Source organism: Suillus fuscotomentosus, assembly GCF_016647785.1.
Source record: "Suillus fuscotomentosus strain FC203 chromosome Unknown F5891scaffold_34, whole genome shotgun sequence".
NCBI lineage: Eukaryota > Fungi > Basidiomycota > Agaricomycetes > Boletales > Suillaceae > Suillus > Suillus fuscotomentosus.
In genome coordinates, this window is record NW_024539546.1 from 117,214 (window position 1) to 132,457 (window position 15,244).

General features: G+C 47.6%; 9 protein-coding genes across 9 annotated transcripts; 7 read left to right on the top strand and 2 right to left on the bottom strand.

Annotated features, from left to right (window-relative positions):
- The first annotated feature begins 54 nt into the window (after positions 1 to 54).
- On the top strand, positions 55 to 1,179 carry F5891DRAFT_1039780 (acyl carrier protein). Its single transcript, XM_041361969.1, has 5 exons — positions 55 to 381; positions 438 to 518; positions 573 to 630; positions 692 to 721; positions 771 to 1,179. Exons 1-5 carry the CDS (start codon positions 199 to 201, stop codon positions 776 to 778), a joined length of 360 nt encoding a protein of 119 aa, XP_041224707.1. The 5' UTR covers positions 55 to 198; the 3' UTR covers positions 779 to 1,179.
- On the top strand, positions 1,180 to 2,468 carry F5891DRAFT_1039783 (uncharacterized protein). Its single transcript, XM_041361970.1, has 4 exons — positions 1,180 to 1,556; positions 1,617 to 1,718; positions 1,768 to 2,201; positions 2,253 to 2,468. The coding sequence occupies exons 1-3, from the start codon at positions 1,254 to 1,256 to the stop codon at positions 2,164 to 2,166; spliced, it is 804 nt and encodes a 267-aa protein (XP_041224708.1). The 5' UTR covers positions 1,180 to 1,253; the 3' UTR covers positions 2,167 to 2,201; positions 2,253 to 2,468.
- A 112-nt stretch (positions 2,469 to 2,580) lies between these two features.
- F5891DRAFT_1039789 (60S ribosomal protein L13a) lies at positions 2,581 to 3,704 on the top strand. The gene is made up of 5 exons (XM_041361971.1): positions 2,581 to 2,605; positions 2,719 to 2,885; positions 2,945 to 3,211; positions 3,266 to 3,361; positions 3,417 to 3,704. Exons 2-5 carry the CDS (start codon positions 2,727 to 2,729, stop codon positions 3,495 to 3,497), a joined length of 603 nt encoding a protein of 200 aa, XP_041224709.1. The 5' UTR covers positions 2,581 to 2,605; positions 2,719 to 2,726; the 3' UTR covers positions 3,498 to 3,704.
- An 87-nt stretch (positions 3,705 to 3,791) lies between these two features.
- Positions 3,792 to 5,516, top strand: F5891DRAFT_417166 (cytoplasmic protein). The gene is made up of 3 exons (XM_041371750.1): positions 3,792 to 3,950; positions 4,011 to 4,237; positions 4,297 to 5,516. The coding sequence occupies exons 1-3, from the start codon at positions 3,917 to 3,919 to the stop codon at positions 5,026 to 5,028; spliced, it is 993 nt and encodes a 330-aa protein (XP_041224710.1). The 5' UTR covers positions 3,792 to 3,916; the 3' UTR covers positions 5,029 to 5,516.
- Positions 5,517 to 5,543: 27 nt separating this feature from the next.
- Positions 5,544 to 6,668, top strand: F5891DRAFT_1039796 (ribosomal protein L17). Its single transcript, XM_041361972.1, has 4 exons — positions 5,544 to 5,663; positions 5,713 to 5,797; positions 5,844 to 6,308; positions 6,364 to 6,668. The coding sequence occupies exons 1-4, from the start codon at positions 5,599 to 5,601 to the stop codon at positions 6,592 to 6,594; spliced, it is 846 nt and encodes a 281-aa protein (XP_041224711.1). The 5' UTR covers positions 5,544 to 5,598; the 3' UTR covers positions 6,595 to 6,668.
- A 3,212-nt stretch (positions 6,669 to 9,880) lies between these two features.
- Positions 9,881 to 10,998, bottom strand: F5891DRAFT_417410 (uncharacterized protein). Its single transcript, XM_041371752.1, has 5 exons — positions 10,466 to 10,998; positions 10,254 to 10,413; positions 10,111 to 10,199; positions 9,969 to 10,046; positions 9,881 to 9,909 (listed from the first exon to the last, which is right to left on the bottom strand). Exons 1-3 carry the CDS (start codon positions 10,672 to 10,674, stop codon positions 10,197 to 10,199), a joined length of 372 nt encoding a protein of 123 aa, XP_041224712.1. The 5' UTR covers positions 10,675 to 10,998; the 3' UTR covers positions 9,881 to 9,909; positions 9,969 to 10,046; positions 10,111 to 10,196.
- Positions 10,999 to 11,326: 328 nt separating this feature from the next.
- F5891DRAFT_417381 (uncharacterized protein) lies at positions 11,327 to 12,905 on the top strand. The gene is made up of 3 exons (XM_041371751.1): positions 11,327 to 11,733; positions 11,802 to 11,904; positions 11,955 to 12,905. Exons 1-3 carry the CDS (start codon positions 11,419 to 11,421, stop codon positions 12,728 to 12,730), a joined length of 1,194 nt encoding a protein of 397 aa, XP_041224713.1. The 5' UTR covers positions 11,327 to 11,418; the 3' UTR covers positions 12,731 to 12,905.
- Positions 12,906 to 13,139: 234 nt separating this feature from the next.
- F5891DRAFT_926592 (uncharacterized protein) lies at positions 13,140 to 14,141 on the bottom strand (the record flags this gene model as incomplete). Its single annotated transcript, XM_041373882.1, has 4 exons — positions 13,140 to 13,505; positions 13,559 to 13,813; positions 13,864 to 13,964; positions 14,018 to 14,141. Coding segments are annotated over 4 exons (846 nt in total), but the record flags the coding sequence as incomplete, so codon positions are not given.
- A 298-nt stretch (positions 14,142 to 14,439) lies between these two features.
- Positions 14,440 to 15,170, top strand: F5891DRAFT_954383 (ML domain-containing protein; the record flags this gene model as incomplete). The annotated part of the gene is made up of 5 exons (XM_041375252.1): positions 14,440 to 14,569; positions 14,622 to 14,734; positions 14,785 to 14,864; positions 14,915 to 15,006; positions 15,061 to 15,170. The coding sequence occupies 5 exons, from the start codon at positions 14,440 to 14,442 to the stop codon at positions 15,168 to 15,170; spliced, it is 525 nt and encodes a 174-aa protein (XP_041224715.1).
- Positions 15,171 to 15,244: the final 74 nt, after the last annotated feature.

Below are 15,244 nucleotides of genomic sequence, written 5' to 3' on the forward strand. Positions count from 1 at the left end.
GCATTCTGAGGGTGACGAGACGAGCCAGCTTCGAATTGCCGGTGAGGTAGAGGAATCATGACAATCGATTCAGACTTATCACAAAAATTCAAAATCAAAGCGCGTTTTGCGCCCACGTGATCACAGTCTAACCGCTTCGGCCAAAGCCGGACGTTTTGACTTTTCCTTCCAAGTTGTAAAACGTTGCCTTTGCAAATCATGTCTTTCACTCGCCTTGCCCTTTGCAGCGTGACTCGCGCACGACCCGTGCTTGCGTCGTCCTCGAGACAGACCTGGGTATTTCGTGCGAACTACTCGGCAGCAGCAGGGTTGTCGAAGGAAACCATACAGACACGGGTACTGGACGTACTAAAGGGCTTCGAGAAAGTGGACGCAGCCAAGGTCTGAATGTTTTCTCCGATGACACCTTTTTTCCTGTTAACAGCAGTCTGTATTAGCTCACAACTTCGTCTTCATTCACGGATCATCTCGGGCTTGACAGCTTAGACGCGGTTGAGGTGGTTATGGCGGTTGAGGAGGTGCGTGGCCACGTCTATATTCACAGAGAATTCCATCAACACGTACTTCAACAGGAGTTTGCCATTGAGATTCCGGATGCGGAAGCCGATGAGATAAAAACCGTACAGCAAGGTGCGCTTCCGTTGCCCATTGTATACGGGCCGTCTACTAACTCTTTGTAAACGTCCCTTAGCTATTGACTATATTGCAAAGACACCAGAAGGTCAGGACATCATTTATCTTTGCAATGTATTTACTGACCTTCTTTGTAGCTCAGTGAGGGATTGGTAGCACAGTCATTAGCCAGCTCCTCTACGCGGCCCCACTCATTTATACAACTGCATTTTTTTCTATAACCGAATGAAACAATGTTGTGAAGCAATGTTGTCTGCACGTCGATTGACTTGTGATCAACATGTTTGATGATGACTGGTATCAACAACTGTCAAACGTATTGTTACTGTTATGCATGGACAGGGAGCTTCCGGTATGTAACCATATTTTCTGTCAGTGATGTGTAACATCCCCCATGCATTTGTCATGTTTATATGTAAGCACACTTAGGCGCCACCCAATCCTCAGAACGGAACATGTAGGGAAGAGTCCGGGTCTTGTTAGTGTGAATGACGTGAGGGTGTCAGGATTGAAGGAACCGAGGAAGATCCGAGTAATAAAAGGGTACCAGAAACCGTTCTCAAGTGCTCTCGCCTACTTATCAAAGGTTCGAGTTCGGCTGAGTGTTCGTAACTTCCAACATGTTATCCACATCTACATACCACATCCACATCACCTATTTTCCCGTGCGAGCACGATGTGAACCAGTGCTACTCATTCTCGCAGATTCGGGAACCCAGTTTGAGTACGAAGAAATTCCCCAGGTGAAGTGGGTAGAAATGAAGAAGGCAGGCCAAGTTACACCTGCGATGTTTCCATACGGTGGCGTACCTATTCTCCGAGTAACAGACAAAAGCTCCAAACAAAGAAGCGAATTTCTGCTTGGAGAGACTTCAGCTATCCTGTCTTACCTTGAGGAGATCGTGACACTGCCAGGAACTACGGTAAGTCTTATGCGTCCCTGAATAAACTGCACCAGCGCTAAAGCATCGATCATCTGACAGTTGAATAAAGACCTCCCACTCCAAACCCGTGCACGCACACAGATGATCAAGGAAGCATCTTTGTTCTTCACCAACAGAGTATGGGGATTGAGTGTGGAAGAGGTGATTAAAGTCACTGTGATGAGAAGTGAGCTGAGAAATAAAACCACAGGATTGGCTAGCACCACCATCACGAGATAAGATTTGGAAAGCCATCACCGTGCGATACCTGCGCAACACAGAAGCTGCACTCGGAGAACTGCAGAAGGAGATGAGAGTAGTGCCAGAAGAGATGGGCCCACTGACTGCGCTTCATGCAACAGTGGCAGCAGCCATCACATTTATAACGCAAGTGTTTCCATCTGTCAAGCGGGGGCTGGTACCTGGAGGGAATTTTCCGTTGTGCGGGCAATTATGGATAGCAGTCATGACTCGCCCAAGAATTGTTGCATATTGGAAGGAACATGCGATCGCCGAGAAGGCATGGACGATAACGGAGTACGGGACAGCAGAGTGGATTGCAAGGGAAGCAGCAAAGTATGACTCGCCGAGCTTGCTGGCCAAGTTATGACAGTATCAATGGATTCCTCAACTAACGTTGAACGTCCTATTATCAGATTCGCCGAGTCCACTACGCACATGTTTATAGGAGACCTACTGGACGCGTATCTTAATGTATCCCGCTAACGTAATTGTGTATCCCGCCTCAGCAAATGATTCCGTCGCTATGGCATAAAGTGCCCCACGGGCCAAGCGGGAGTATTTTATTATCAGAATATTATACCTGGAACATAGCTGGTGATGGAGCCTGCGAGAGAGAAAGAGCATGATGACCGACGTGCACTATAGTTCCTTGATTAATTTTTAGCAAACGTTCAAGTCTGTGATGAACGTTTAAACAAAGTTTCATTCGAAAGCTCGGAGATTGCCGAAAGGAACTGCATAGTTCTGGTCACAGTGGCTGAGACTTGCAAGTTCCCACATTCGACAACGACCTCAAGACCTTCAAGGTAAGAATCCTATCCGCCGTGTAGACGCTCCTGAACACGTATTTCTATCCCCTAGGTGAGCACGGAATATTCATGTCGCTAATTTCAAAGCTGAATCCGGCGCGTTTTGATAGACTTTGTAATGGCCACCTTCTCATCGACACCCATCGTTATTGATGGCAAGGGTCACCTCCTTGGTCGACTGGCCTCAATAATCTCCAAGCAGATTCTCTCTGGCCAGAAGATTGTTGTCGTGAGGTGTGAGGAGATCAACATCTCCGGCAGCTTCTTCCGCAACAAGGTATTTGGTCATTTCATTAAATTAGTCAATGAACGAGACGCATACACTTAAACATCTAGCTACGCTACCACAACTTCCTCCACAAACGCCATATTGTCAACCCCAGGAAATCTGGACCTTTCCATCACCGTGCTCCTTCCAAAATTCTGTTCCGTGCTATTCGTGGTATGATTCCCCACAAGACTCCTCGGGGTGCCACCGCTCTTGAGCGCTTGAAGCTCTTCGAAGGTGTTCCACCACCATACGACCACAAAAAGCGGATGGTTGTTCCTGAGGCTTTGCGTGTGTTGCGGTTGAAGCCCGGCCGGAAATACTGTACTGTTAAGGTGGGCTCAGTCGTTCAGTCGTATGACTTGGATGATAAACAGGGTGTGATTTAGCGTCTGTCGCACGAGGTTGGCTGGGGCTACAAGGATGTTGTGGACCGTCTTGAGGAGAAGAGGAAGATCAAGGCTGAGGCCTTCCACCAGCGCAAGGTACGTGAACTGGGCAAGCTTCATTGAACAAGACTGACTCAGACATAATGCATAGATTACAGCACTGAAGTTGCGCCAAAAGGCAGTTTCGGATGCGTCGCCATCCTTTGAGAAACTGACGACGCTGGGGTACTAGTTGGATGAGAGACTACTTCATCTTCTATGTGCTTGCGTTACTTTATGTTATGATGGTTCCCATAAGACATGCATGTAACTATGCGATCTCTGCTGAGCTGGCGTTTTTTTATGACGATGATCCTCCACCAAAAACACTTGCAACAGAGATGTAGTTTTAGGCATGCATATGATACAAATTGAAGGATAATAATTGACTTTGACAACAGTTTGGGAGAGACGACCTTGAACGTCATAATGAGATGTGGCTGTGTGATCGGACGGTAGCGGCACCGAAAAAGGTATCGACGACGGTGGCAAGTTTTGTTAATAAGTTTCGTTTCTTTGCATCTTAACCTCCATCATCATCATTTAAATAAGTTCGGTTTCCTCATCTCCACCCCCTTTCACTTCTCTCTCCCCCCTTTCTTTCAGCTCACAATGTCTGCTGAGTCTCCAGTTCGACACGCCTCTGGTAATCTCATCTTTTTATCTAGGGGTGATCTTTACAACTCATATTTGAATGTCACATCAGTTTCTCCCCCAGGATCACGTTCATCTTCTCCAGATAATGCTCATGACACATTGACTCTTCGTGCTCTTGTTAACACAAAGGAAGCTGGCGTAATCATAGGCAAAGGCGGGAAAAATGTCGCTGATCTTCGTGAGCAGACTGGCGTCAGAGCTGGCGTCAGTAAGGTTATCCCTGGCGTGCACGAGCGCGTCCTTACCGTTGGCGGATCTGTTGAAGCCGTTGCAAAGGCAAGTCAACACAAATATATACTCGATTTAGCGCTCACACGTTGTGGCTCATGTTTCAGGCGTACAACCTCATAATCTCCCAACTTGTGGCATCCAGCCCATCACCCATCTCCCTGTCATCATCATCGCCTCATACCTCAATCCGTCTTTTAATTTCTCACAATCTTATGGGTACAATAATAGGCCGCAGCGGTGGCAAAATCAAGGCTATTCAGGATGCTTCGGGCGCGCGCATGGTGGCGTCAAAGGAGATGCTCCCACAATCAACTGAGCGCATTGTCGAGGTACAAGGCGCACCTGATTCGATCGGCCGTGCCATCGAGGAGATTGGCAAGTGCTTACTGGAAGATTGGGAGAGGGGTCAGGGCACCGTTCCATTCCATCCTGGCGCTGGTGATGCCACCTCAGGTACGAGACGATCAGCTAATGGATATTCGGCTGGAGCTCGCAAGTCCAATGGAGATGTAGCCCGACGTTCACCACCACCTTCGCCCCATTCGCCTACCGTTGCACAGTCAACAGCCAATTTGCGTACACAGAACATCTCCATACCATCGGATATGGTTGGATGTATCATCGGTCGAAGTGGAAGCAAGATTACTGAAATTCGGCGGTTGTCAGGATCCAAGATTTCCATTGCCAAAGCTCCACACGACGAGACAGGCGAACGGATGTTTACCATCGTCGGTACTCCGGAGGCCAACGAAAAGGCCCTTTTCCTGCTCTATAATCAGCTCGAGAGCGAGAAGGAGAGGAGGGTCGGCAGAGAACAGCAGCAGCAAGAGGAGTAATTTGGCATACACACAATTCGGTGTCTGTTTTCGTATTGGAGACTGCTCAAAACTTGAACCTGCGTCTCTATTCGCACACGCGTACCATATGTATCATGTCCCGTCACCTCGCCACTTCTTGTCTTGCTGTTGTCGGCATACTGTCTCAGCCATACTCTGTTTCGTGCATCGTCTCACGCCATCGGTACAACGTGCTGATACTGTCCTCTTACCCGCCTGTGCATTCGTCTCCTTCCGTCCAAAACCCTTACACGTGTTCATATCTTTCTCTCGCCTTCTCCCTTCGCCTTCTTGCCTCGCTCTCATGCTTGTGTTTGCCCTCTTCCCCTCTCGTAAAAACTCGTCGCTCCCACTGTCATGCGTTACATACAGCATATTGTAGTACACATACTCACGGACGATAAATCTATGCACGTATAAGTACCTGCTGTTATACATACATATTGTTGTTCATTATCAGATCACGTGTAAGCAATTTTCGGTGGGTATGTACTAGGCAGCACTATTCATCGATTGCCACATCCTCTCGTGTCACTTGTTCCGAAGAATAAGTTGCGAACCTAGGCAGCCATGAAACATGGAGTAGCCTTTCGAAAATTCTCGAGGACATCCTCGCATCGGAATTTAATGCTACGGTGGGCAAACCAGTTCATTTTGGTTACGCTGGCGTTGAAAATACCATAGGAATCTTGTGACTTCCCTCTTCGAACACGAGCAAATTAGAACAACATTACCCAAGGCCAAAGACACTGCCAGGTTGGCAGAGAAGGCAAGACCATATTTTTATCTCTTGCAGTCCGCTCACGCGTCAATAGATCATTACGCTAGGGAAGAAGAACAACGAGACTTCGTATCGCCAGGCTCAAGCATTCATCTTGAAACCTCCTGTCCTCCCTAAGCTTTTCACTACCTTTGCCGAGCGTTATGCAAACAGGCCAGGGGGCTATACGCGGATCCATAGGCTCGATAATCGATTCGGAGACAATGCACCCATTGCTCTCCTTGAGCTCGTCGACAATCCCCATGACTTCAAATTGGAGATGACTGCACGCGCAGTAGGGCGGGAACTCTTGAATGAAAAGCTTCGGTGGGACTCACCCCGCGGCGTCGTCAACAGCGGTGTTCAAAACGCAGATATTACCGTTGCAAAAGAGCTGAACTTGGGCGGACTTGACAGCGGTGAACTGCGGCCAACGACGAGACGTAATCTTCAAAAAGTCATGAAATATCGAGGACGAGAGGCATTAACAGAAATAGGTGCCAAGGCTTCAGCTTATATTGTAAGATCTCAATTGTTGTCACTGTTCTTCATCCTGATTATATGCGAACACGCAGGAAACCATTTTGGCCAAGCCGGTCGCCGAAGCCAAAATGCAACTTCGAGCTGACTCCAAGGAGAAGGAGAAAGCTCGGAAACGAGGGAACCCCAACTTTGTGGGCAGCTTCCCAGTTTTGCCAGCCCGTGCAGGTGTTGCATTACCTGGAGAGACTCGGCCTGCTATGCGGCTCGTTCAAGGGGCACTCGGTCGGCCCGCTCGTTGGAAGGGCAGGCGTGCACTGGCATAATATATACCTCATGCATGTTTGATTACAATCTTAGGTTCTAATTCATGCATAATATTCGAGCTTGAGTACAACTCTTCAGTCTGCTCCAGATAGTCTGATGCGTGTTCATCTTGTGTGGCATAAGTGGTATGTGATCTTCACCATAATTGTAAGGACTCCTTATCCTTTACGCCGCAAACTAACACTTCTGATCAAAGGCGCAAGCCATTTCCGAGTATCGTTGGTGCGCGGAGATTCTACCTTTCACATTCGAGACACGTGCATGACTTTGCATAACGTTTCACACTTTCACATTTCACATTTTCACATACATCATGTGTCACGCCTCGTTGCACATTCTCAGAGATGGGCCATGGGCCTCAGCGCTCAGCTTTGTCTCCGTTCGCCTCACTCCTTCGTTCACGTATTCTCAGCTTGGCTATTGAACCACTCACGAAAGTATATAGTCCAGGTATGGACCCTTGTAATCGATAGCAGAATCACTTAGTGCTTTCTTTGCTCCAAGCAGACTTGGATCCGATGACTCCCAAGAGTCTCTGCCTCACTTCGTAAACCGCACTTAGTGCCTTCAAACGCGCCTCCTCTGTCTTCTCGTACTGATCATCATATATCTTCGAACTCATTGCCGGCCCTACACAATTGACATGCTGTGCACGATGCATAAAGTCGTGCGTGTCGTATTCACGTTGAACCGTATGTTTGGTACTCAGTGGCCTTTCATTCGCATGGTATTCTCTCCATGTAGTATTAGGCCAGCGTCCCGCACCCGTATCCAAATGCCCAATAGTTCGTACAGCAATGCACTGTGGAAACGCAGACAACTGCATAAACATAGATGGCTGCATGGTTTCAAGCTTCATCGCTACCAGCTAAGCAATTCATATACGATCACCGTGACGACAGCACTTTTAGGTAGCTGACTTTTTCGTCAAATACCACGACTTCAATATAATGACTCGTGAACAATACTAAAGACGTATCAGGAAAGAATTGCTAACAATACAGGACTGTCAGACGCTTTACTTACTAATGCACTCAGTCATCAACTTGACATCATCTCGTCGTCTCCCAACCCACCGGCCCTTCATGTGAAAGCACACACCAGCTCATCATCTTTGCCAGCATGAGCGAATGCATTAGTGGATGCTATTGCTCATGACTCTCACTAAGGTCATTCGACCTTATCCCATACTGTATGCTACGTTTGGATTGGACAGTTTTGTCTTATACTCCCCTTCATTGAAAGCCCATTGCTATCTCTGCTTACTCACATACTCTCCAAACGCACTGCAGCTGATCATACTCTCGCGCTGCCTCTTTATGACTTGCATGCGCCACCGGATCATCCTTACGTGCGGACGCCGTACGCATACTCAGCGCTGGTACAGCTCTATGCGAGATCACGCCAACTGGACTCTGCGAGTGTGCGATTTGCCCGTATGGGAAGCATATCACCATGGTGCCAGTTCGGGTGTGAGTGTCTGGAAACGCCACATCATCTATTTGCCAAGTGTCGTCGTTTCGCAGAAACGCGCAACAAGTCGTCGCAGGAAGTGGTTGATATAATTTTCATGCTTCTCTGTGAAGCAAAACCCACTGTTCGAACAACGGATGTTTATCTACACTCCGCACGGCGCTTGTTCGTGGACGGCGCTTCGGTGTGGCCCTTGCACGAGACTCGCTATCACTTGGGAACTGTACCTGCGATTCAACCAGCAGATCAGATAACCACTGTTGGCGACAAAAATAGCGCACGCGTGGCACGTTGCAAGTATTCGTTTGGCAGGGCAAATCTGGGGGATGTACAAGCGTATTACGAATCCAGTGGTCGAAAAGGCTGAGCGTGTGTGTGATTTGCCTATACATTTGCGGCATTTGCAAGTCACATTCATAATGGCTATGATCATGTGTATTTCGAAGAGCTGACGAGGCACATCTTTATGTAGTACCTGAGTTACATCAGTGACAGTAGCGTAGTCACCCAATTTATTTATCGTTTATCGTTTATGACTGAGCTTCGGAGCTCCGTCGGAACTTCTGGAAGGCGGCGAGGAGAACCGAGTTTCCACAAACACTTTTTCAACACCTATGTGTTTGTCAAAAGCGGCTTCCAACGGTACGGGATGAGAGATTATACTGAAAAACTAGGTGAAGTGAACCGCCTGAAGCAGGACGAAGAAACGCACAGTTTGCGGTCGAATTTGCCCGTCATGATGTTCCACCCATCTTCCTCAGACATGATCATCATCTCGTTTGCAGTCTCGGGAATATCAGTCTCAAGCATGAGCATCTCTATCCATCTGTGAGGTAAGGTCCTCGGCTCGTGGTATGTACCTGAGAACTGTTTCAAACGATATAAGTGGATGTGTTTGCGACGGGCTCACTACAGTCGAGTGCGACGTCAAGTCCTCCGGAGAATTATTTCATGGACCTTCTGACTAACGTCCTTGACCTTATCAAAGTCGATAAATTCGCAACCCTGCTCCTTTGCACGCTCCAGACGCTCTGGGACTTGGTCTATTATAGCGATGCTGCGAGATGCTCCCTTCAATCTTGCTTAGCGAACGCAGCATTGTCCAATGGGACCAAGACCTGCTCGGAGTTAGGTTGGAAACTCGACAATGTAAATACATTAAACCATATTCTGGGTCTTCTGACGGTGTCACCTTCCTGCACCCAAAATATCGCCCTTCTCAGGGGTTATGATCTCCCTGTGGTAGATGTAAATCTGGTTCACAAATAGTTGTGCCTGTCACTTTAACAACCAGGTCGTCCGATTCTGTGATGTCGAGGATAGGCATATCGATGATTCGAACGTCTGTCGCGCCGAATCATGCGAGGGCTTTCATAGTAGTTGAGCCATCTTCGTGAAGTTTGTATTCCAGTTGTACGACAGTAGGCAACTTTGCAAATTGCTTGGCATATATTCATCAGCAAACGTAGATGAGCCTATCCCACGCAGACTCACCAACTGTATTATGCTGGCGGTAACTTGCATGTTGTGTCAGGAGGTAGAAAGGCATGTTCAGGAGATGGTTTGTTGTAAATACGTGTCCTTGGTCATGATGCAATGGACTTCATACATATGACACTGGCTATGATCATTCTCACGCGACAGTCCGAGCGTTCAGCACGTATAGCCCGTGACATTATGATGGGGAGATTATCATGTCCGGCAAATACCATGCATGTTGCAGTGCACCTGGACCATCGGCGTGTTAATCCGGCCGACATCTCCACTTTATCTCAAGCCACTGAAAAACTTCACGCACTGATTTGTACAGAGCCTGAAATACAGCATTCACATCTATATCCCTGCCCAAAAGATCCGTAAAATTCCACTCGCCGTTGTCGAACCGGAGCAGGTTGATTACCCTTAATATGTCATCAACACAATGTCGATTGCACAATTTGGAAGGATGACAACAATAAACATTTGATTGCTTATCATCCTACGGCGTGAATTTCAATTGCAAGATGAGGTGTGTACCAGCAACAATAAAGAAATAAATTTACGTTACAAGATTACGTGCAAATGCTGATTGGTATCGTATGAAGGCTTCTGCCCCTCAGGGTATAGTATCTCATCAAAAGGGCTTGCTTCACTGGTTATTAGAGGTAAGACCGAATAATTGACAGGGGATATGGTAATTACTTACAGCATCGTTCCAAACATTGAACCGATAATCCCGCCATACTCGGTCAACGGTGACGCCGCTGGCGGCCGAACCCGTGGACCCACGTAAAGAAGCCCATGAGGGTGGGCTAGCAGCAAATAGATGCGATATTTCGCACTGAATATCTCGCCAGCTCCGTGCACTGTATACAATACATATGAGAAACGAACGATAGACTTGCCGTGCATACACACCTCACGTTGGCAACCTTGGAATGTGATTTGAGAGCATATTTATACATGGAACCAGCCTCGAGGACTAGGGTGAGGCTTTCTCCAGGGTGTAGCAGAACAACTGCGCTAGTGTTCCGGCCATAATCACGCAGTAACTGGATCGTTGCGCAGTCATGGGTATCGTTCGTGAAGTCGAGTAGGACTTCGTATGATTGTGTAATTGCAGGCATATTGTGATGGCGTTAGAAACGGAAAGTTACGGGAGCTCAGGTTTGTGTCGATAAGTAGAAGTCTTTGGGGATGGGGAGTGGAAAAAGACGAAAGGAGGACCAGACAGAATAGCAATATTAATTGACTTGAGGATGACACGCGAAGACACTTCACTCGGAGAAGCGTTGATGCGCTGGCCTCTTTTGTTTGCCTTACGGCACGCGGTATAGTCGTGCCCAAACACTGCCGCAGTGTTTAGACGTCGAATTTGAACTATCAAAAGATCAGGGCAACAAAAGCACGGTCCTGAATGAAGAGATGTAAGTTACGGTGAGTTTATGTGGCCTGGGTAGCATGAAGTTCCTGAAGTAAGGCAACGGTGACTCAAGAACAAATAAGTAGAGTCAGGCGTGTTGCCACGTTTTGCTTGTTTTATTGTCCTCGTGCGGAGGAATTGCGCAGGTATTGCGGCCTCCGATGCCTTGCGAACATGCCAGTCCAGGATCGGAAGCAGGGAAGGACAGATCCATGCTTAAGTGGTGAGGCTTGCGGATTGATGGATCGTTTTCCCTCCAAATGTCAAGCTCGGGATAATCTGCTGATCAACTTGGCTCACACCTTTTTCAGCAATTTATAATCACCTTAGTACTAGGACTAGTACGGTAACCAATGTTAATTCCCTTCGAAACTTTTTTACATATTTCAATGGTACTAATGAGCTTAGTTCAATTTCAGCCTTCCTACATCTTGGAAACCCTCATAATATGTCGACAAAAGGTCTTTCTATACGAGACTTACCTTACGACGTTCGTTTCCTCATCTATGAAGCCATCTTGGCTAATCACCTGTGTGTGAATCAAAATCGGCAACCCTCCAATAACCATATTCGTGTCCTTCATACCTGCAGGCAGATCTTCTATGAAGCACGCGCAATATTCCATAAGTATGTCTCCCTGCGAAACGATTGGGACGTGGATCACTACCTCGCTTATCTGGATTCCGAGCCCAAAGCTGCGCCCATAGTCCGTTGGGCCGATGTTGCCAACGATGGACGTGTCTCGGAGAGCATGCATGGTCAGGTATGTAACATTCTCTTCTTCTGCCTTGAATAGGGGGTCGTTAAATTAGCTATGTCGTCATTGACTAGACTGGCCCAGCCTCCCGGTTGTATCTTGTATTAGCAAAGTTCGTATCGCTCGAGAAAATACGAGTATTCAATGTTCGTCATTATCATCCCCACATGATATCCTGTAGGTGAGGCGCTAATAATATTACCTGCTGGTCTCAATACTCAATCCAGTACCATACCCAAGGTATCGGTTGAACTTCGAGGGTGCCATGTTTCCTGCCGCAAAAGGTCCCCAGCCCCTCTTGCAGGCATACGAACTTCACCTGGATCCATCCACAAGGGCGAATCCTTTCCAAACGATTCCTTCGAACCACATTCGTTCGCTGCGTTTATCAGGAGATTGTCGTTTCGAGAAAACACCTTTTCCCGCCCTGCGCCATCTCACCATTCGGGGCGTCACAAGCAATGCCTTTGACCAGATACGCTTCGACACTAGTTTTCCCAACTGTCAACTCGATTCCTTCATCCATGCACAAGGTCATCGACTTGGTTTCGAAATCAGAAATGTTCATCTGGAATCCCTCCTCGCGGGGCCCGGGTCATGCCTTCGTAAACTCGTCCTATTGGGCAGTAGCCGGCTCTCGAGTGCAACCATCGCTTCATGCCTCCGCAGTTTGCCCACGTTAGAGTACTTTGCTCTCTCATTGGTGACTGTCAACGAGCTGCGTGAAAACTTTATTCTAGCTCTGGGTCCCTCGCTCCAAGTGCTCAAGTTACAAATAACTCATGCGTGGTATGCTCTACCCCTATTTGAAGAAGAGCGAGTTATTTGTGATACGATAGAGGAGAGAATTCTGCTTCGGCACTTGCCCCATCAAGTGGTGCATGTCTCATTTCATAGTCAGTTAATGACCGAGCATGGCCGACAAGATAGGTGGAGGAACATTGCCGCTGCACAGCACATATCACTAAAGATAGGACCCTGGGAAGACGAGGAGGAAACATAATTTTGGAAGTGGAGCAAGAGATACCACGTCTAATATATAGTCGTAGAAATAGATCAGTCCATGTAGAGGAATGTTCGTTATAGAGGTATATCACAAACTTCACACAAACGTTCATGGGGGAGGAATACTACATATTCCGTAAGAAATCCACAAAGCAATGATGGAATCAGAGAATTTCCTTCTGCTACAAGAATGTGGTGGTTTTGACCATCTGTGGCGTTGGGCGACCGAAGAACCCTTAAGCTAGTAAAAAGGAATCAGCTTATAATGATAACGCTATTCGGGAGAACTGACAAACCCGCTCATTCAAGTCGACCACAGATGGCGATTGTGATGAGCGACCTAGGAATCAATACACACCGGGGTGAGCCTGTGTGGGTGCAGATTGCCCAGCCGGACTATCAGGGCCGTAGTAGTTATTAGCATATGGTGCAGGCTGAGGGCTCTGCATGCTTAAAGGGGCAGTTCGCGTCGATTGCTGCCGCTCAAATTGCGGCTGCGGTTCGGGGGGATAGGTCGGCGTGAGATAAGATTGACCATCGGCGTATCTTTCTTTCTGTAATGGAGCATTCATGGTTGATGCCGTACTTGCATTTCGCATATGACCGCGGCCGTCCTCGTACTCGGTAGATGCTCTGTAATCCCAAGGATCACCACGATCAGACATCGGAATATTATCCGTCAGTGGTTTTGTGGTATCATTGAGAGCGTCGTACTTCTCATAATCCCGTCTTTGGGCGGCCCCGTAAGATGAAACAACAAAGAGCAGATATGCCTGTGGAGCAACGATCAGCTGTGTACTGGAGTATCAGATGGTAGGTAAGCTACCTGCACAAGGGCAAAGAAAACCCAAGCACCGACCATCAACCCAACGTCAACCCAGGTGATGATGCCGCAGACGGTTTGACCCTCGGTAGTATTGCTACCGTTGGACGCTGTAGGATAGTATTTGTTCTCGCAGTTGGTCAGAGAAGTCGAGTGACGAGTGGCTGAGAGTATGACCCACGCCGCGGCAATTGCAAAAGCGGCAAGGGTGATGAGAGAGTGAAGAGTGGCATAACGGCGGAAAAGTATGTGTTTTTCCTAACGACGCAAATTTCAGCGTCGGCAGCTACATTGAAAGAACAACATACCTGGAATACACCTAAGAAGCCGAGAACTTGAATTGCAGCGCCCACGTAGCATACTGCTGCAAGAAGCGCTGGCGCGTATGAAGGAGTTGCTGCTCCAACAACTACGCAGAGACGGGTTACATACTAATAGAAATCAGAAGTTGGAGCAACTCACTGGAAGGCGTTCCAACAGAAAGTGTGCCAATGATAATCCCAAGAGCAAATTGTTCGATCAGCGTAGTATATATACCAGCTTTGACCAAGGGGATTGCGCAACAGCAGTACTCTCTAGCTTTCATTTTCGGCAGCACAACCCGGGGACGATGAAAAATGACCTAGAAGGTAAACGCTGCTTGGTAGGATCAAGTTACCAATATTCTCTGGCTGCTTTGCACAATTGTTAATTGCCTTGGTGTTTGGTCGAGAAGAGAAAGGAAGCGAGTTACCTTGGTGCGCACCTGTGCGCAGTGACTTGCGCTCATCGCCACAGATCGCTCCGTCCTGTATAGAATTCTCCCACGCCATCCTGCCACTTTAGCTGAGCTCCGGACAAGTTCTCTATCTTCTCTCAGCTTTTGCTCGAATTACCGTTGCGTCATGGTCCATATATTCTCCGTTTCTTTGCTCGCCATGTTGGCAGGTCTTGCTTCTGCAAGTTCTCCTCCAACACAAGAAGTTATGAACCAGCCGGTGCACACAATGGAGAGTTGGTCATGGTCCGATTGTGGTGAGACCTGTTTGATAGAAGCGCACATAAGCTATATGCTAAGTTTCTTCAGGCTCCCCAGCACACGTTGTTCAGTTGAAATCAATAAGCCTCTCTCCCGACCCACCCAAGCCGGGCCAAGACTTGACTGTCACAGTCGTGGGGACTGCTCAACAACGAATTGAGGTTGGTCTTGTTAATATCACAATGTCGGAAAATCTCATGTCTATTCGCAGAATGGAGCCTATGCCGACGTTGTTGTAAAACTCGGACTCATCAAACTTCTCTCGAAGACTTTTGATGTTTGTGACGAAGCGTAAGTTGGTTGTTGTTTTTGTCCTGGATTTTGATTGAAGTCAGATATAGACGCAACGCAAATGCAACTATCCAGTGTCCAGTCGAAGAGGGTGATTACACTGTAGTCGAAACGGTTGCATTGCCAAAGGAGATTCCTCAGGGTGCGCACAAGTCTATGTCTAGTATAGTTAAGCCAGTTGCTGAATTTTTGGCAGCCAAATTCACTGTCGCTGTGAGAGGTTACACTGCAGACGAGGACGACATGTTGTGCTTGGATCTTCAAGTCAATTTCATGAAGAGCCCATTCCCAAGATTCGGGTGGTAGATTGCAGTTACCTTCATCTCACAACGATATCCTTTTGCCTGTACTACAATATTTATTATGTTTAAACTGAACTA

Bases quoted from the DNA above. Each gene is read 5' to 3' on its own strand.
- F5891DRAFT_1039789 (XM_041361971.1), top strand. From the start codon at position 2,727: ATGGCCACCTTCTCATCGACACCCATCGTTATTGATGGCAAGGGTCAC. The intron at 2,886-2,944 runs GTATTTGGTCAT...TTAAACATCTAG, and splicing joins GCAGCTTCTTCCGCAACAAG to CTACGCTACCACAACTTCCT. The intron at 3,362-3,416 runs GTACGTGAACTG...CATAATGCATAG, and splicing joins AGGCCTTCCACCAGCGCAAG to ATTACAGCACTGAAGTTGCG.
- F5891DRAFT_1039783 (XM_041361970.1), top strand. From the start codon at position 1,254: ATGTTATCCACATCTACATACCACATCCACATCACCTATTTTCCCGTG. The intron at 1,557-1,616 runs GTAAGTCTTATG...ATCATCTGACAG, and splicing joins TGACACTGCCAGGAACTACG to TTGAATAAAGACCTCCCACT. The intron at 1,719-1,767 runs GTGATTAAAGTC...ATAAAACCACAG, and splicing joins GGGGATTGAGTGTGGAAGAG to GATTGGCTAGCACCACCATC.
- F5891DRAFT_417381 (XM_041371751.1), top strand. From the start codon at position 11,419: ATGTCGACAAAAGGTCTTTCTATACGAGACTTACCTTACGACGTTCGT. The intron at 11,734-11,801 runs GTATGTAACATT...GTCATTGACTAG, and splicing joins CGGAGAGCATGCATGGTCAG to ACTGGCCCAGCCTCCCGGTT. The intron at 11,905-11,954 runs GTAGGTGAGGCG...TACTCAATCCAG, and splicing joins TCATCCCCACATGATATCCT to TACCATACCCAAGGTATCGG.
- F5891DRAFT_1039796 (XM_041361972.1), top strand. From the start codon at position 5,599: ATGAAACATGGAGTAGCCTTTCGAAAATTCTCGAGGACATCCTCGCAT. The intron at 5,798-5,843 runs GCAAGACCATAT...ACGCGTCAATAG, and splicing joins CTGCCAGGTTGGCAGAGAAG to ATCATTACGCTAGGGAAGAA. The intron at 6,309-6,363 runs GTAAGATCTCAA...GCGAACACGCAG, and splicing joins CCAAGGCTTCAGCTTATATT to GAAACCATTTTGGCCAAGCC.
- F5891DRAFT_417166 (XM_041371750.1), top strand. From the start codon at position 3,917: ATGTCTGCTGAGTCTCCAGTTCGACACGCCTCTG. The intron at 3,951-4,010 runs GTAATCTCATCT...ATGTCACATCAG, and splicing joins TCCAGTTCGACACGCCTCTG to TTTCTCCCCCAGGATCACGT. The intron at 4,238-4,296 runs GCAAGTCAACAC...CTCATGTTTCAG, and splicing joins CTGTTGAAGCCGTTGCAAAG to GCGTACAACCTCATAATCTC.
- F5891DRAFT_417410 (XM_041371752.1), bottom strand. From the start codon at position 10,674: ATGCCTGCAATTACACAATCATACGAAGTCCTACTCGACTTCACGAAC. The intron at 10,414-10,465 runs GTGTGTATGCAC...TATTGTATACAG, and splicing joins TCCAAGGTTGCCAACGTGAG to TGCACGGAGCTGGCGAGATA.
- F5891DRAFT_1039780 (XM_041361969.1), top strand. From the start codon at position 199: ATGTCTTTCACTCGCCTTGCCCTTTGCAGCGTGACTCGCGCACGACCC. The intron at 519-572 runs GTGCGTGGCCAC...GTACTTCAACAG, and splicing joins TGGTTATGGCGGTTGAGGAG to GAGTTTGCCATTGAGATTCC. The intron at 631-691 runs GTGCGCTTCCGT...AACGTCCCTTAG, and splicing joins GATAAAAACCGTACAGCAAG to CTATTGACTATATTGCAAAG.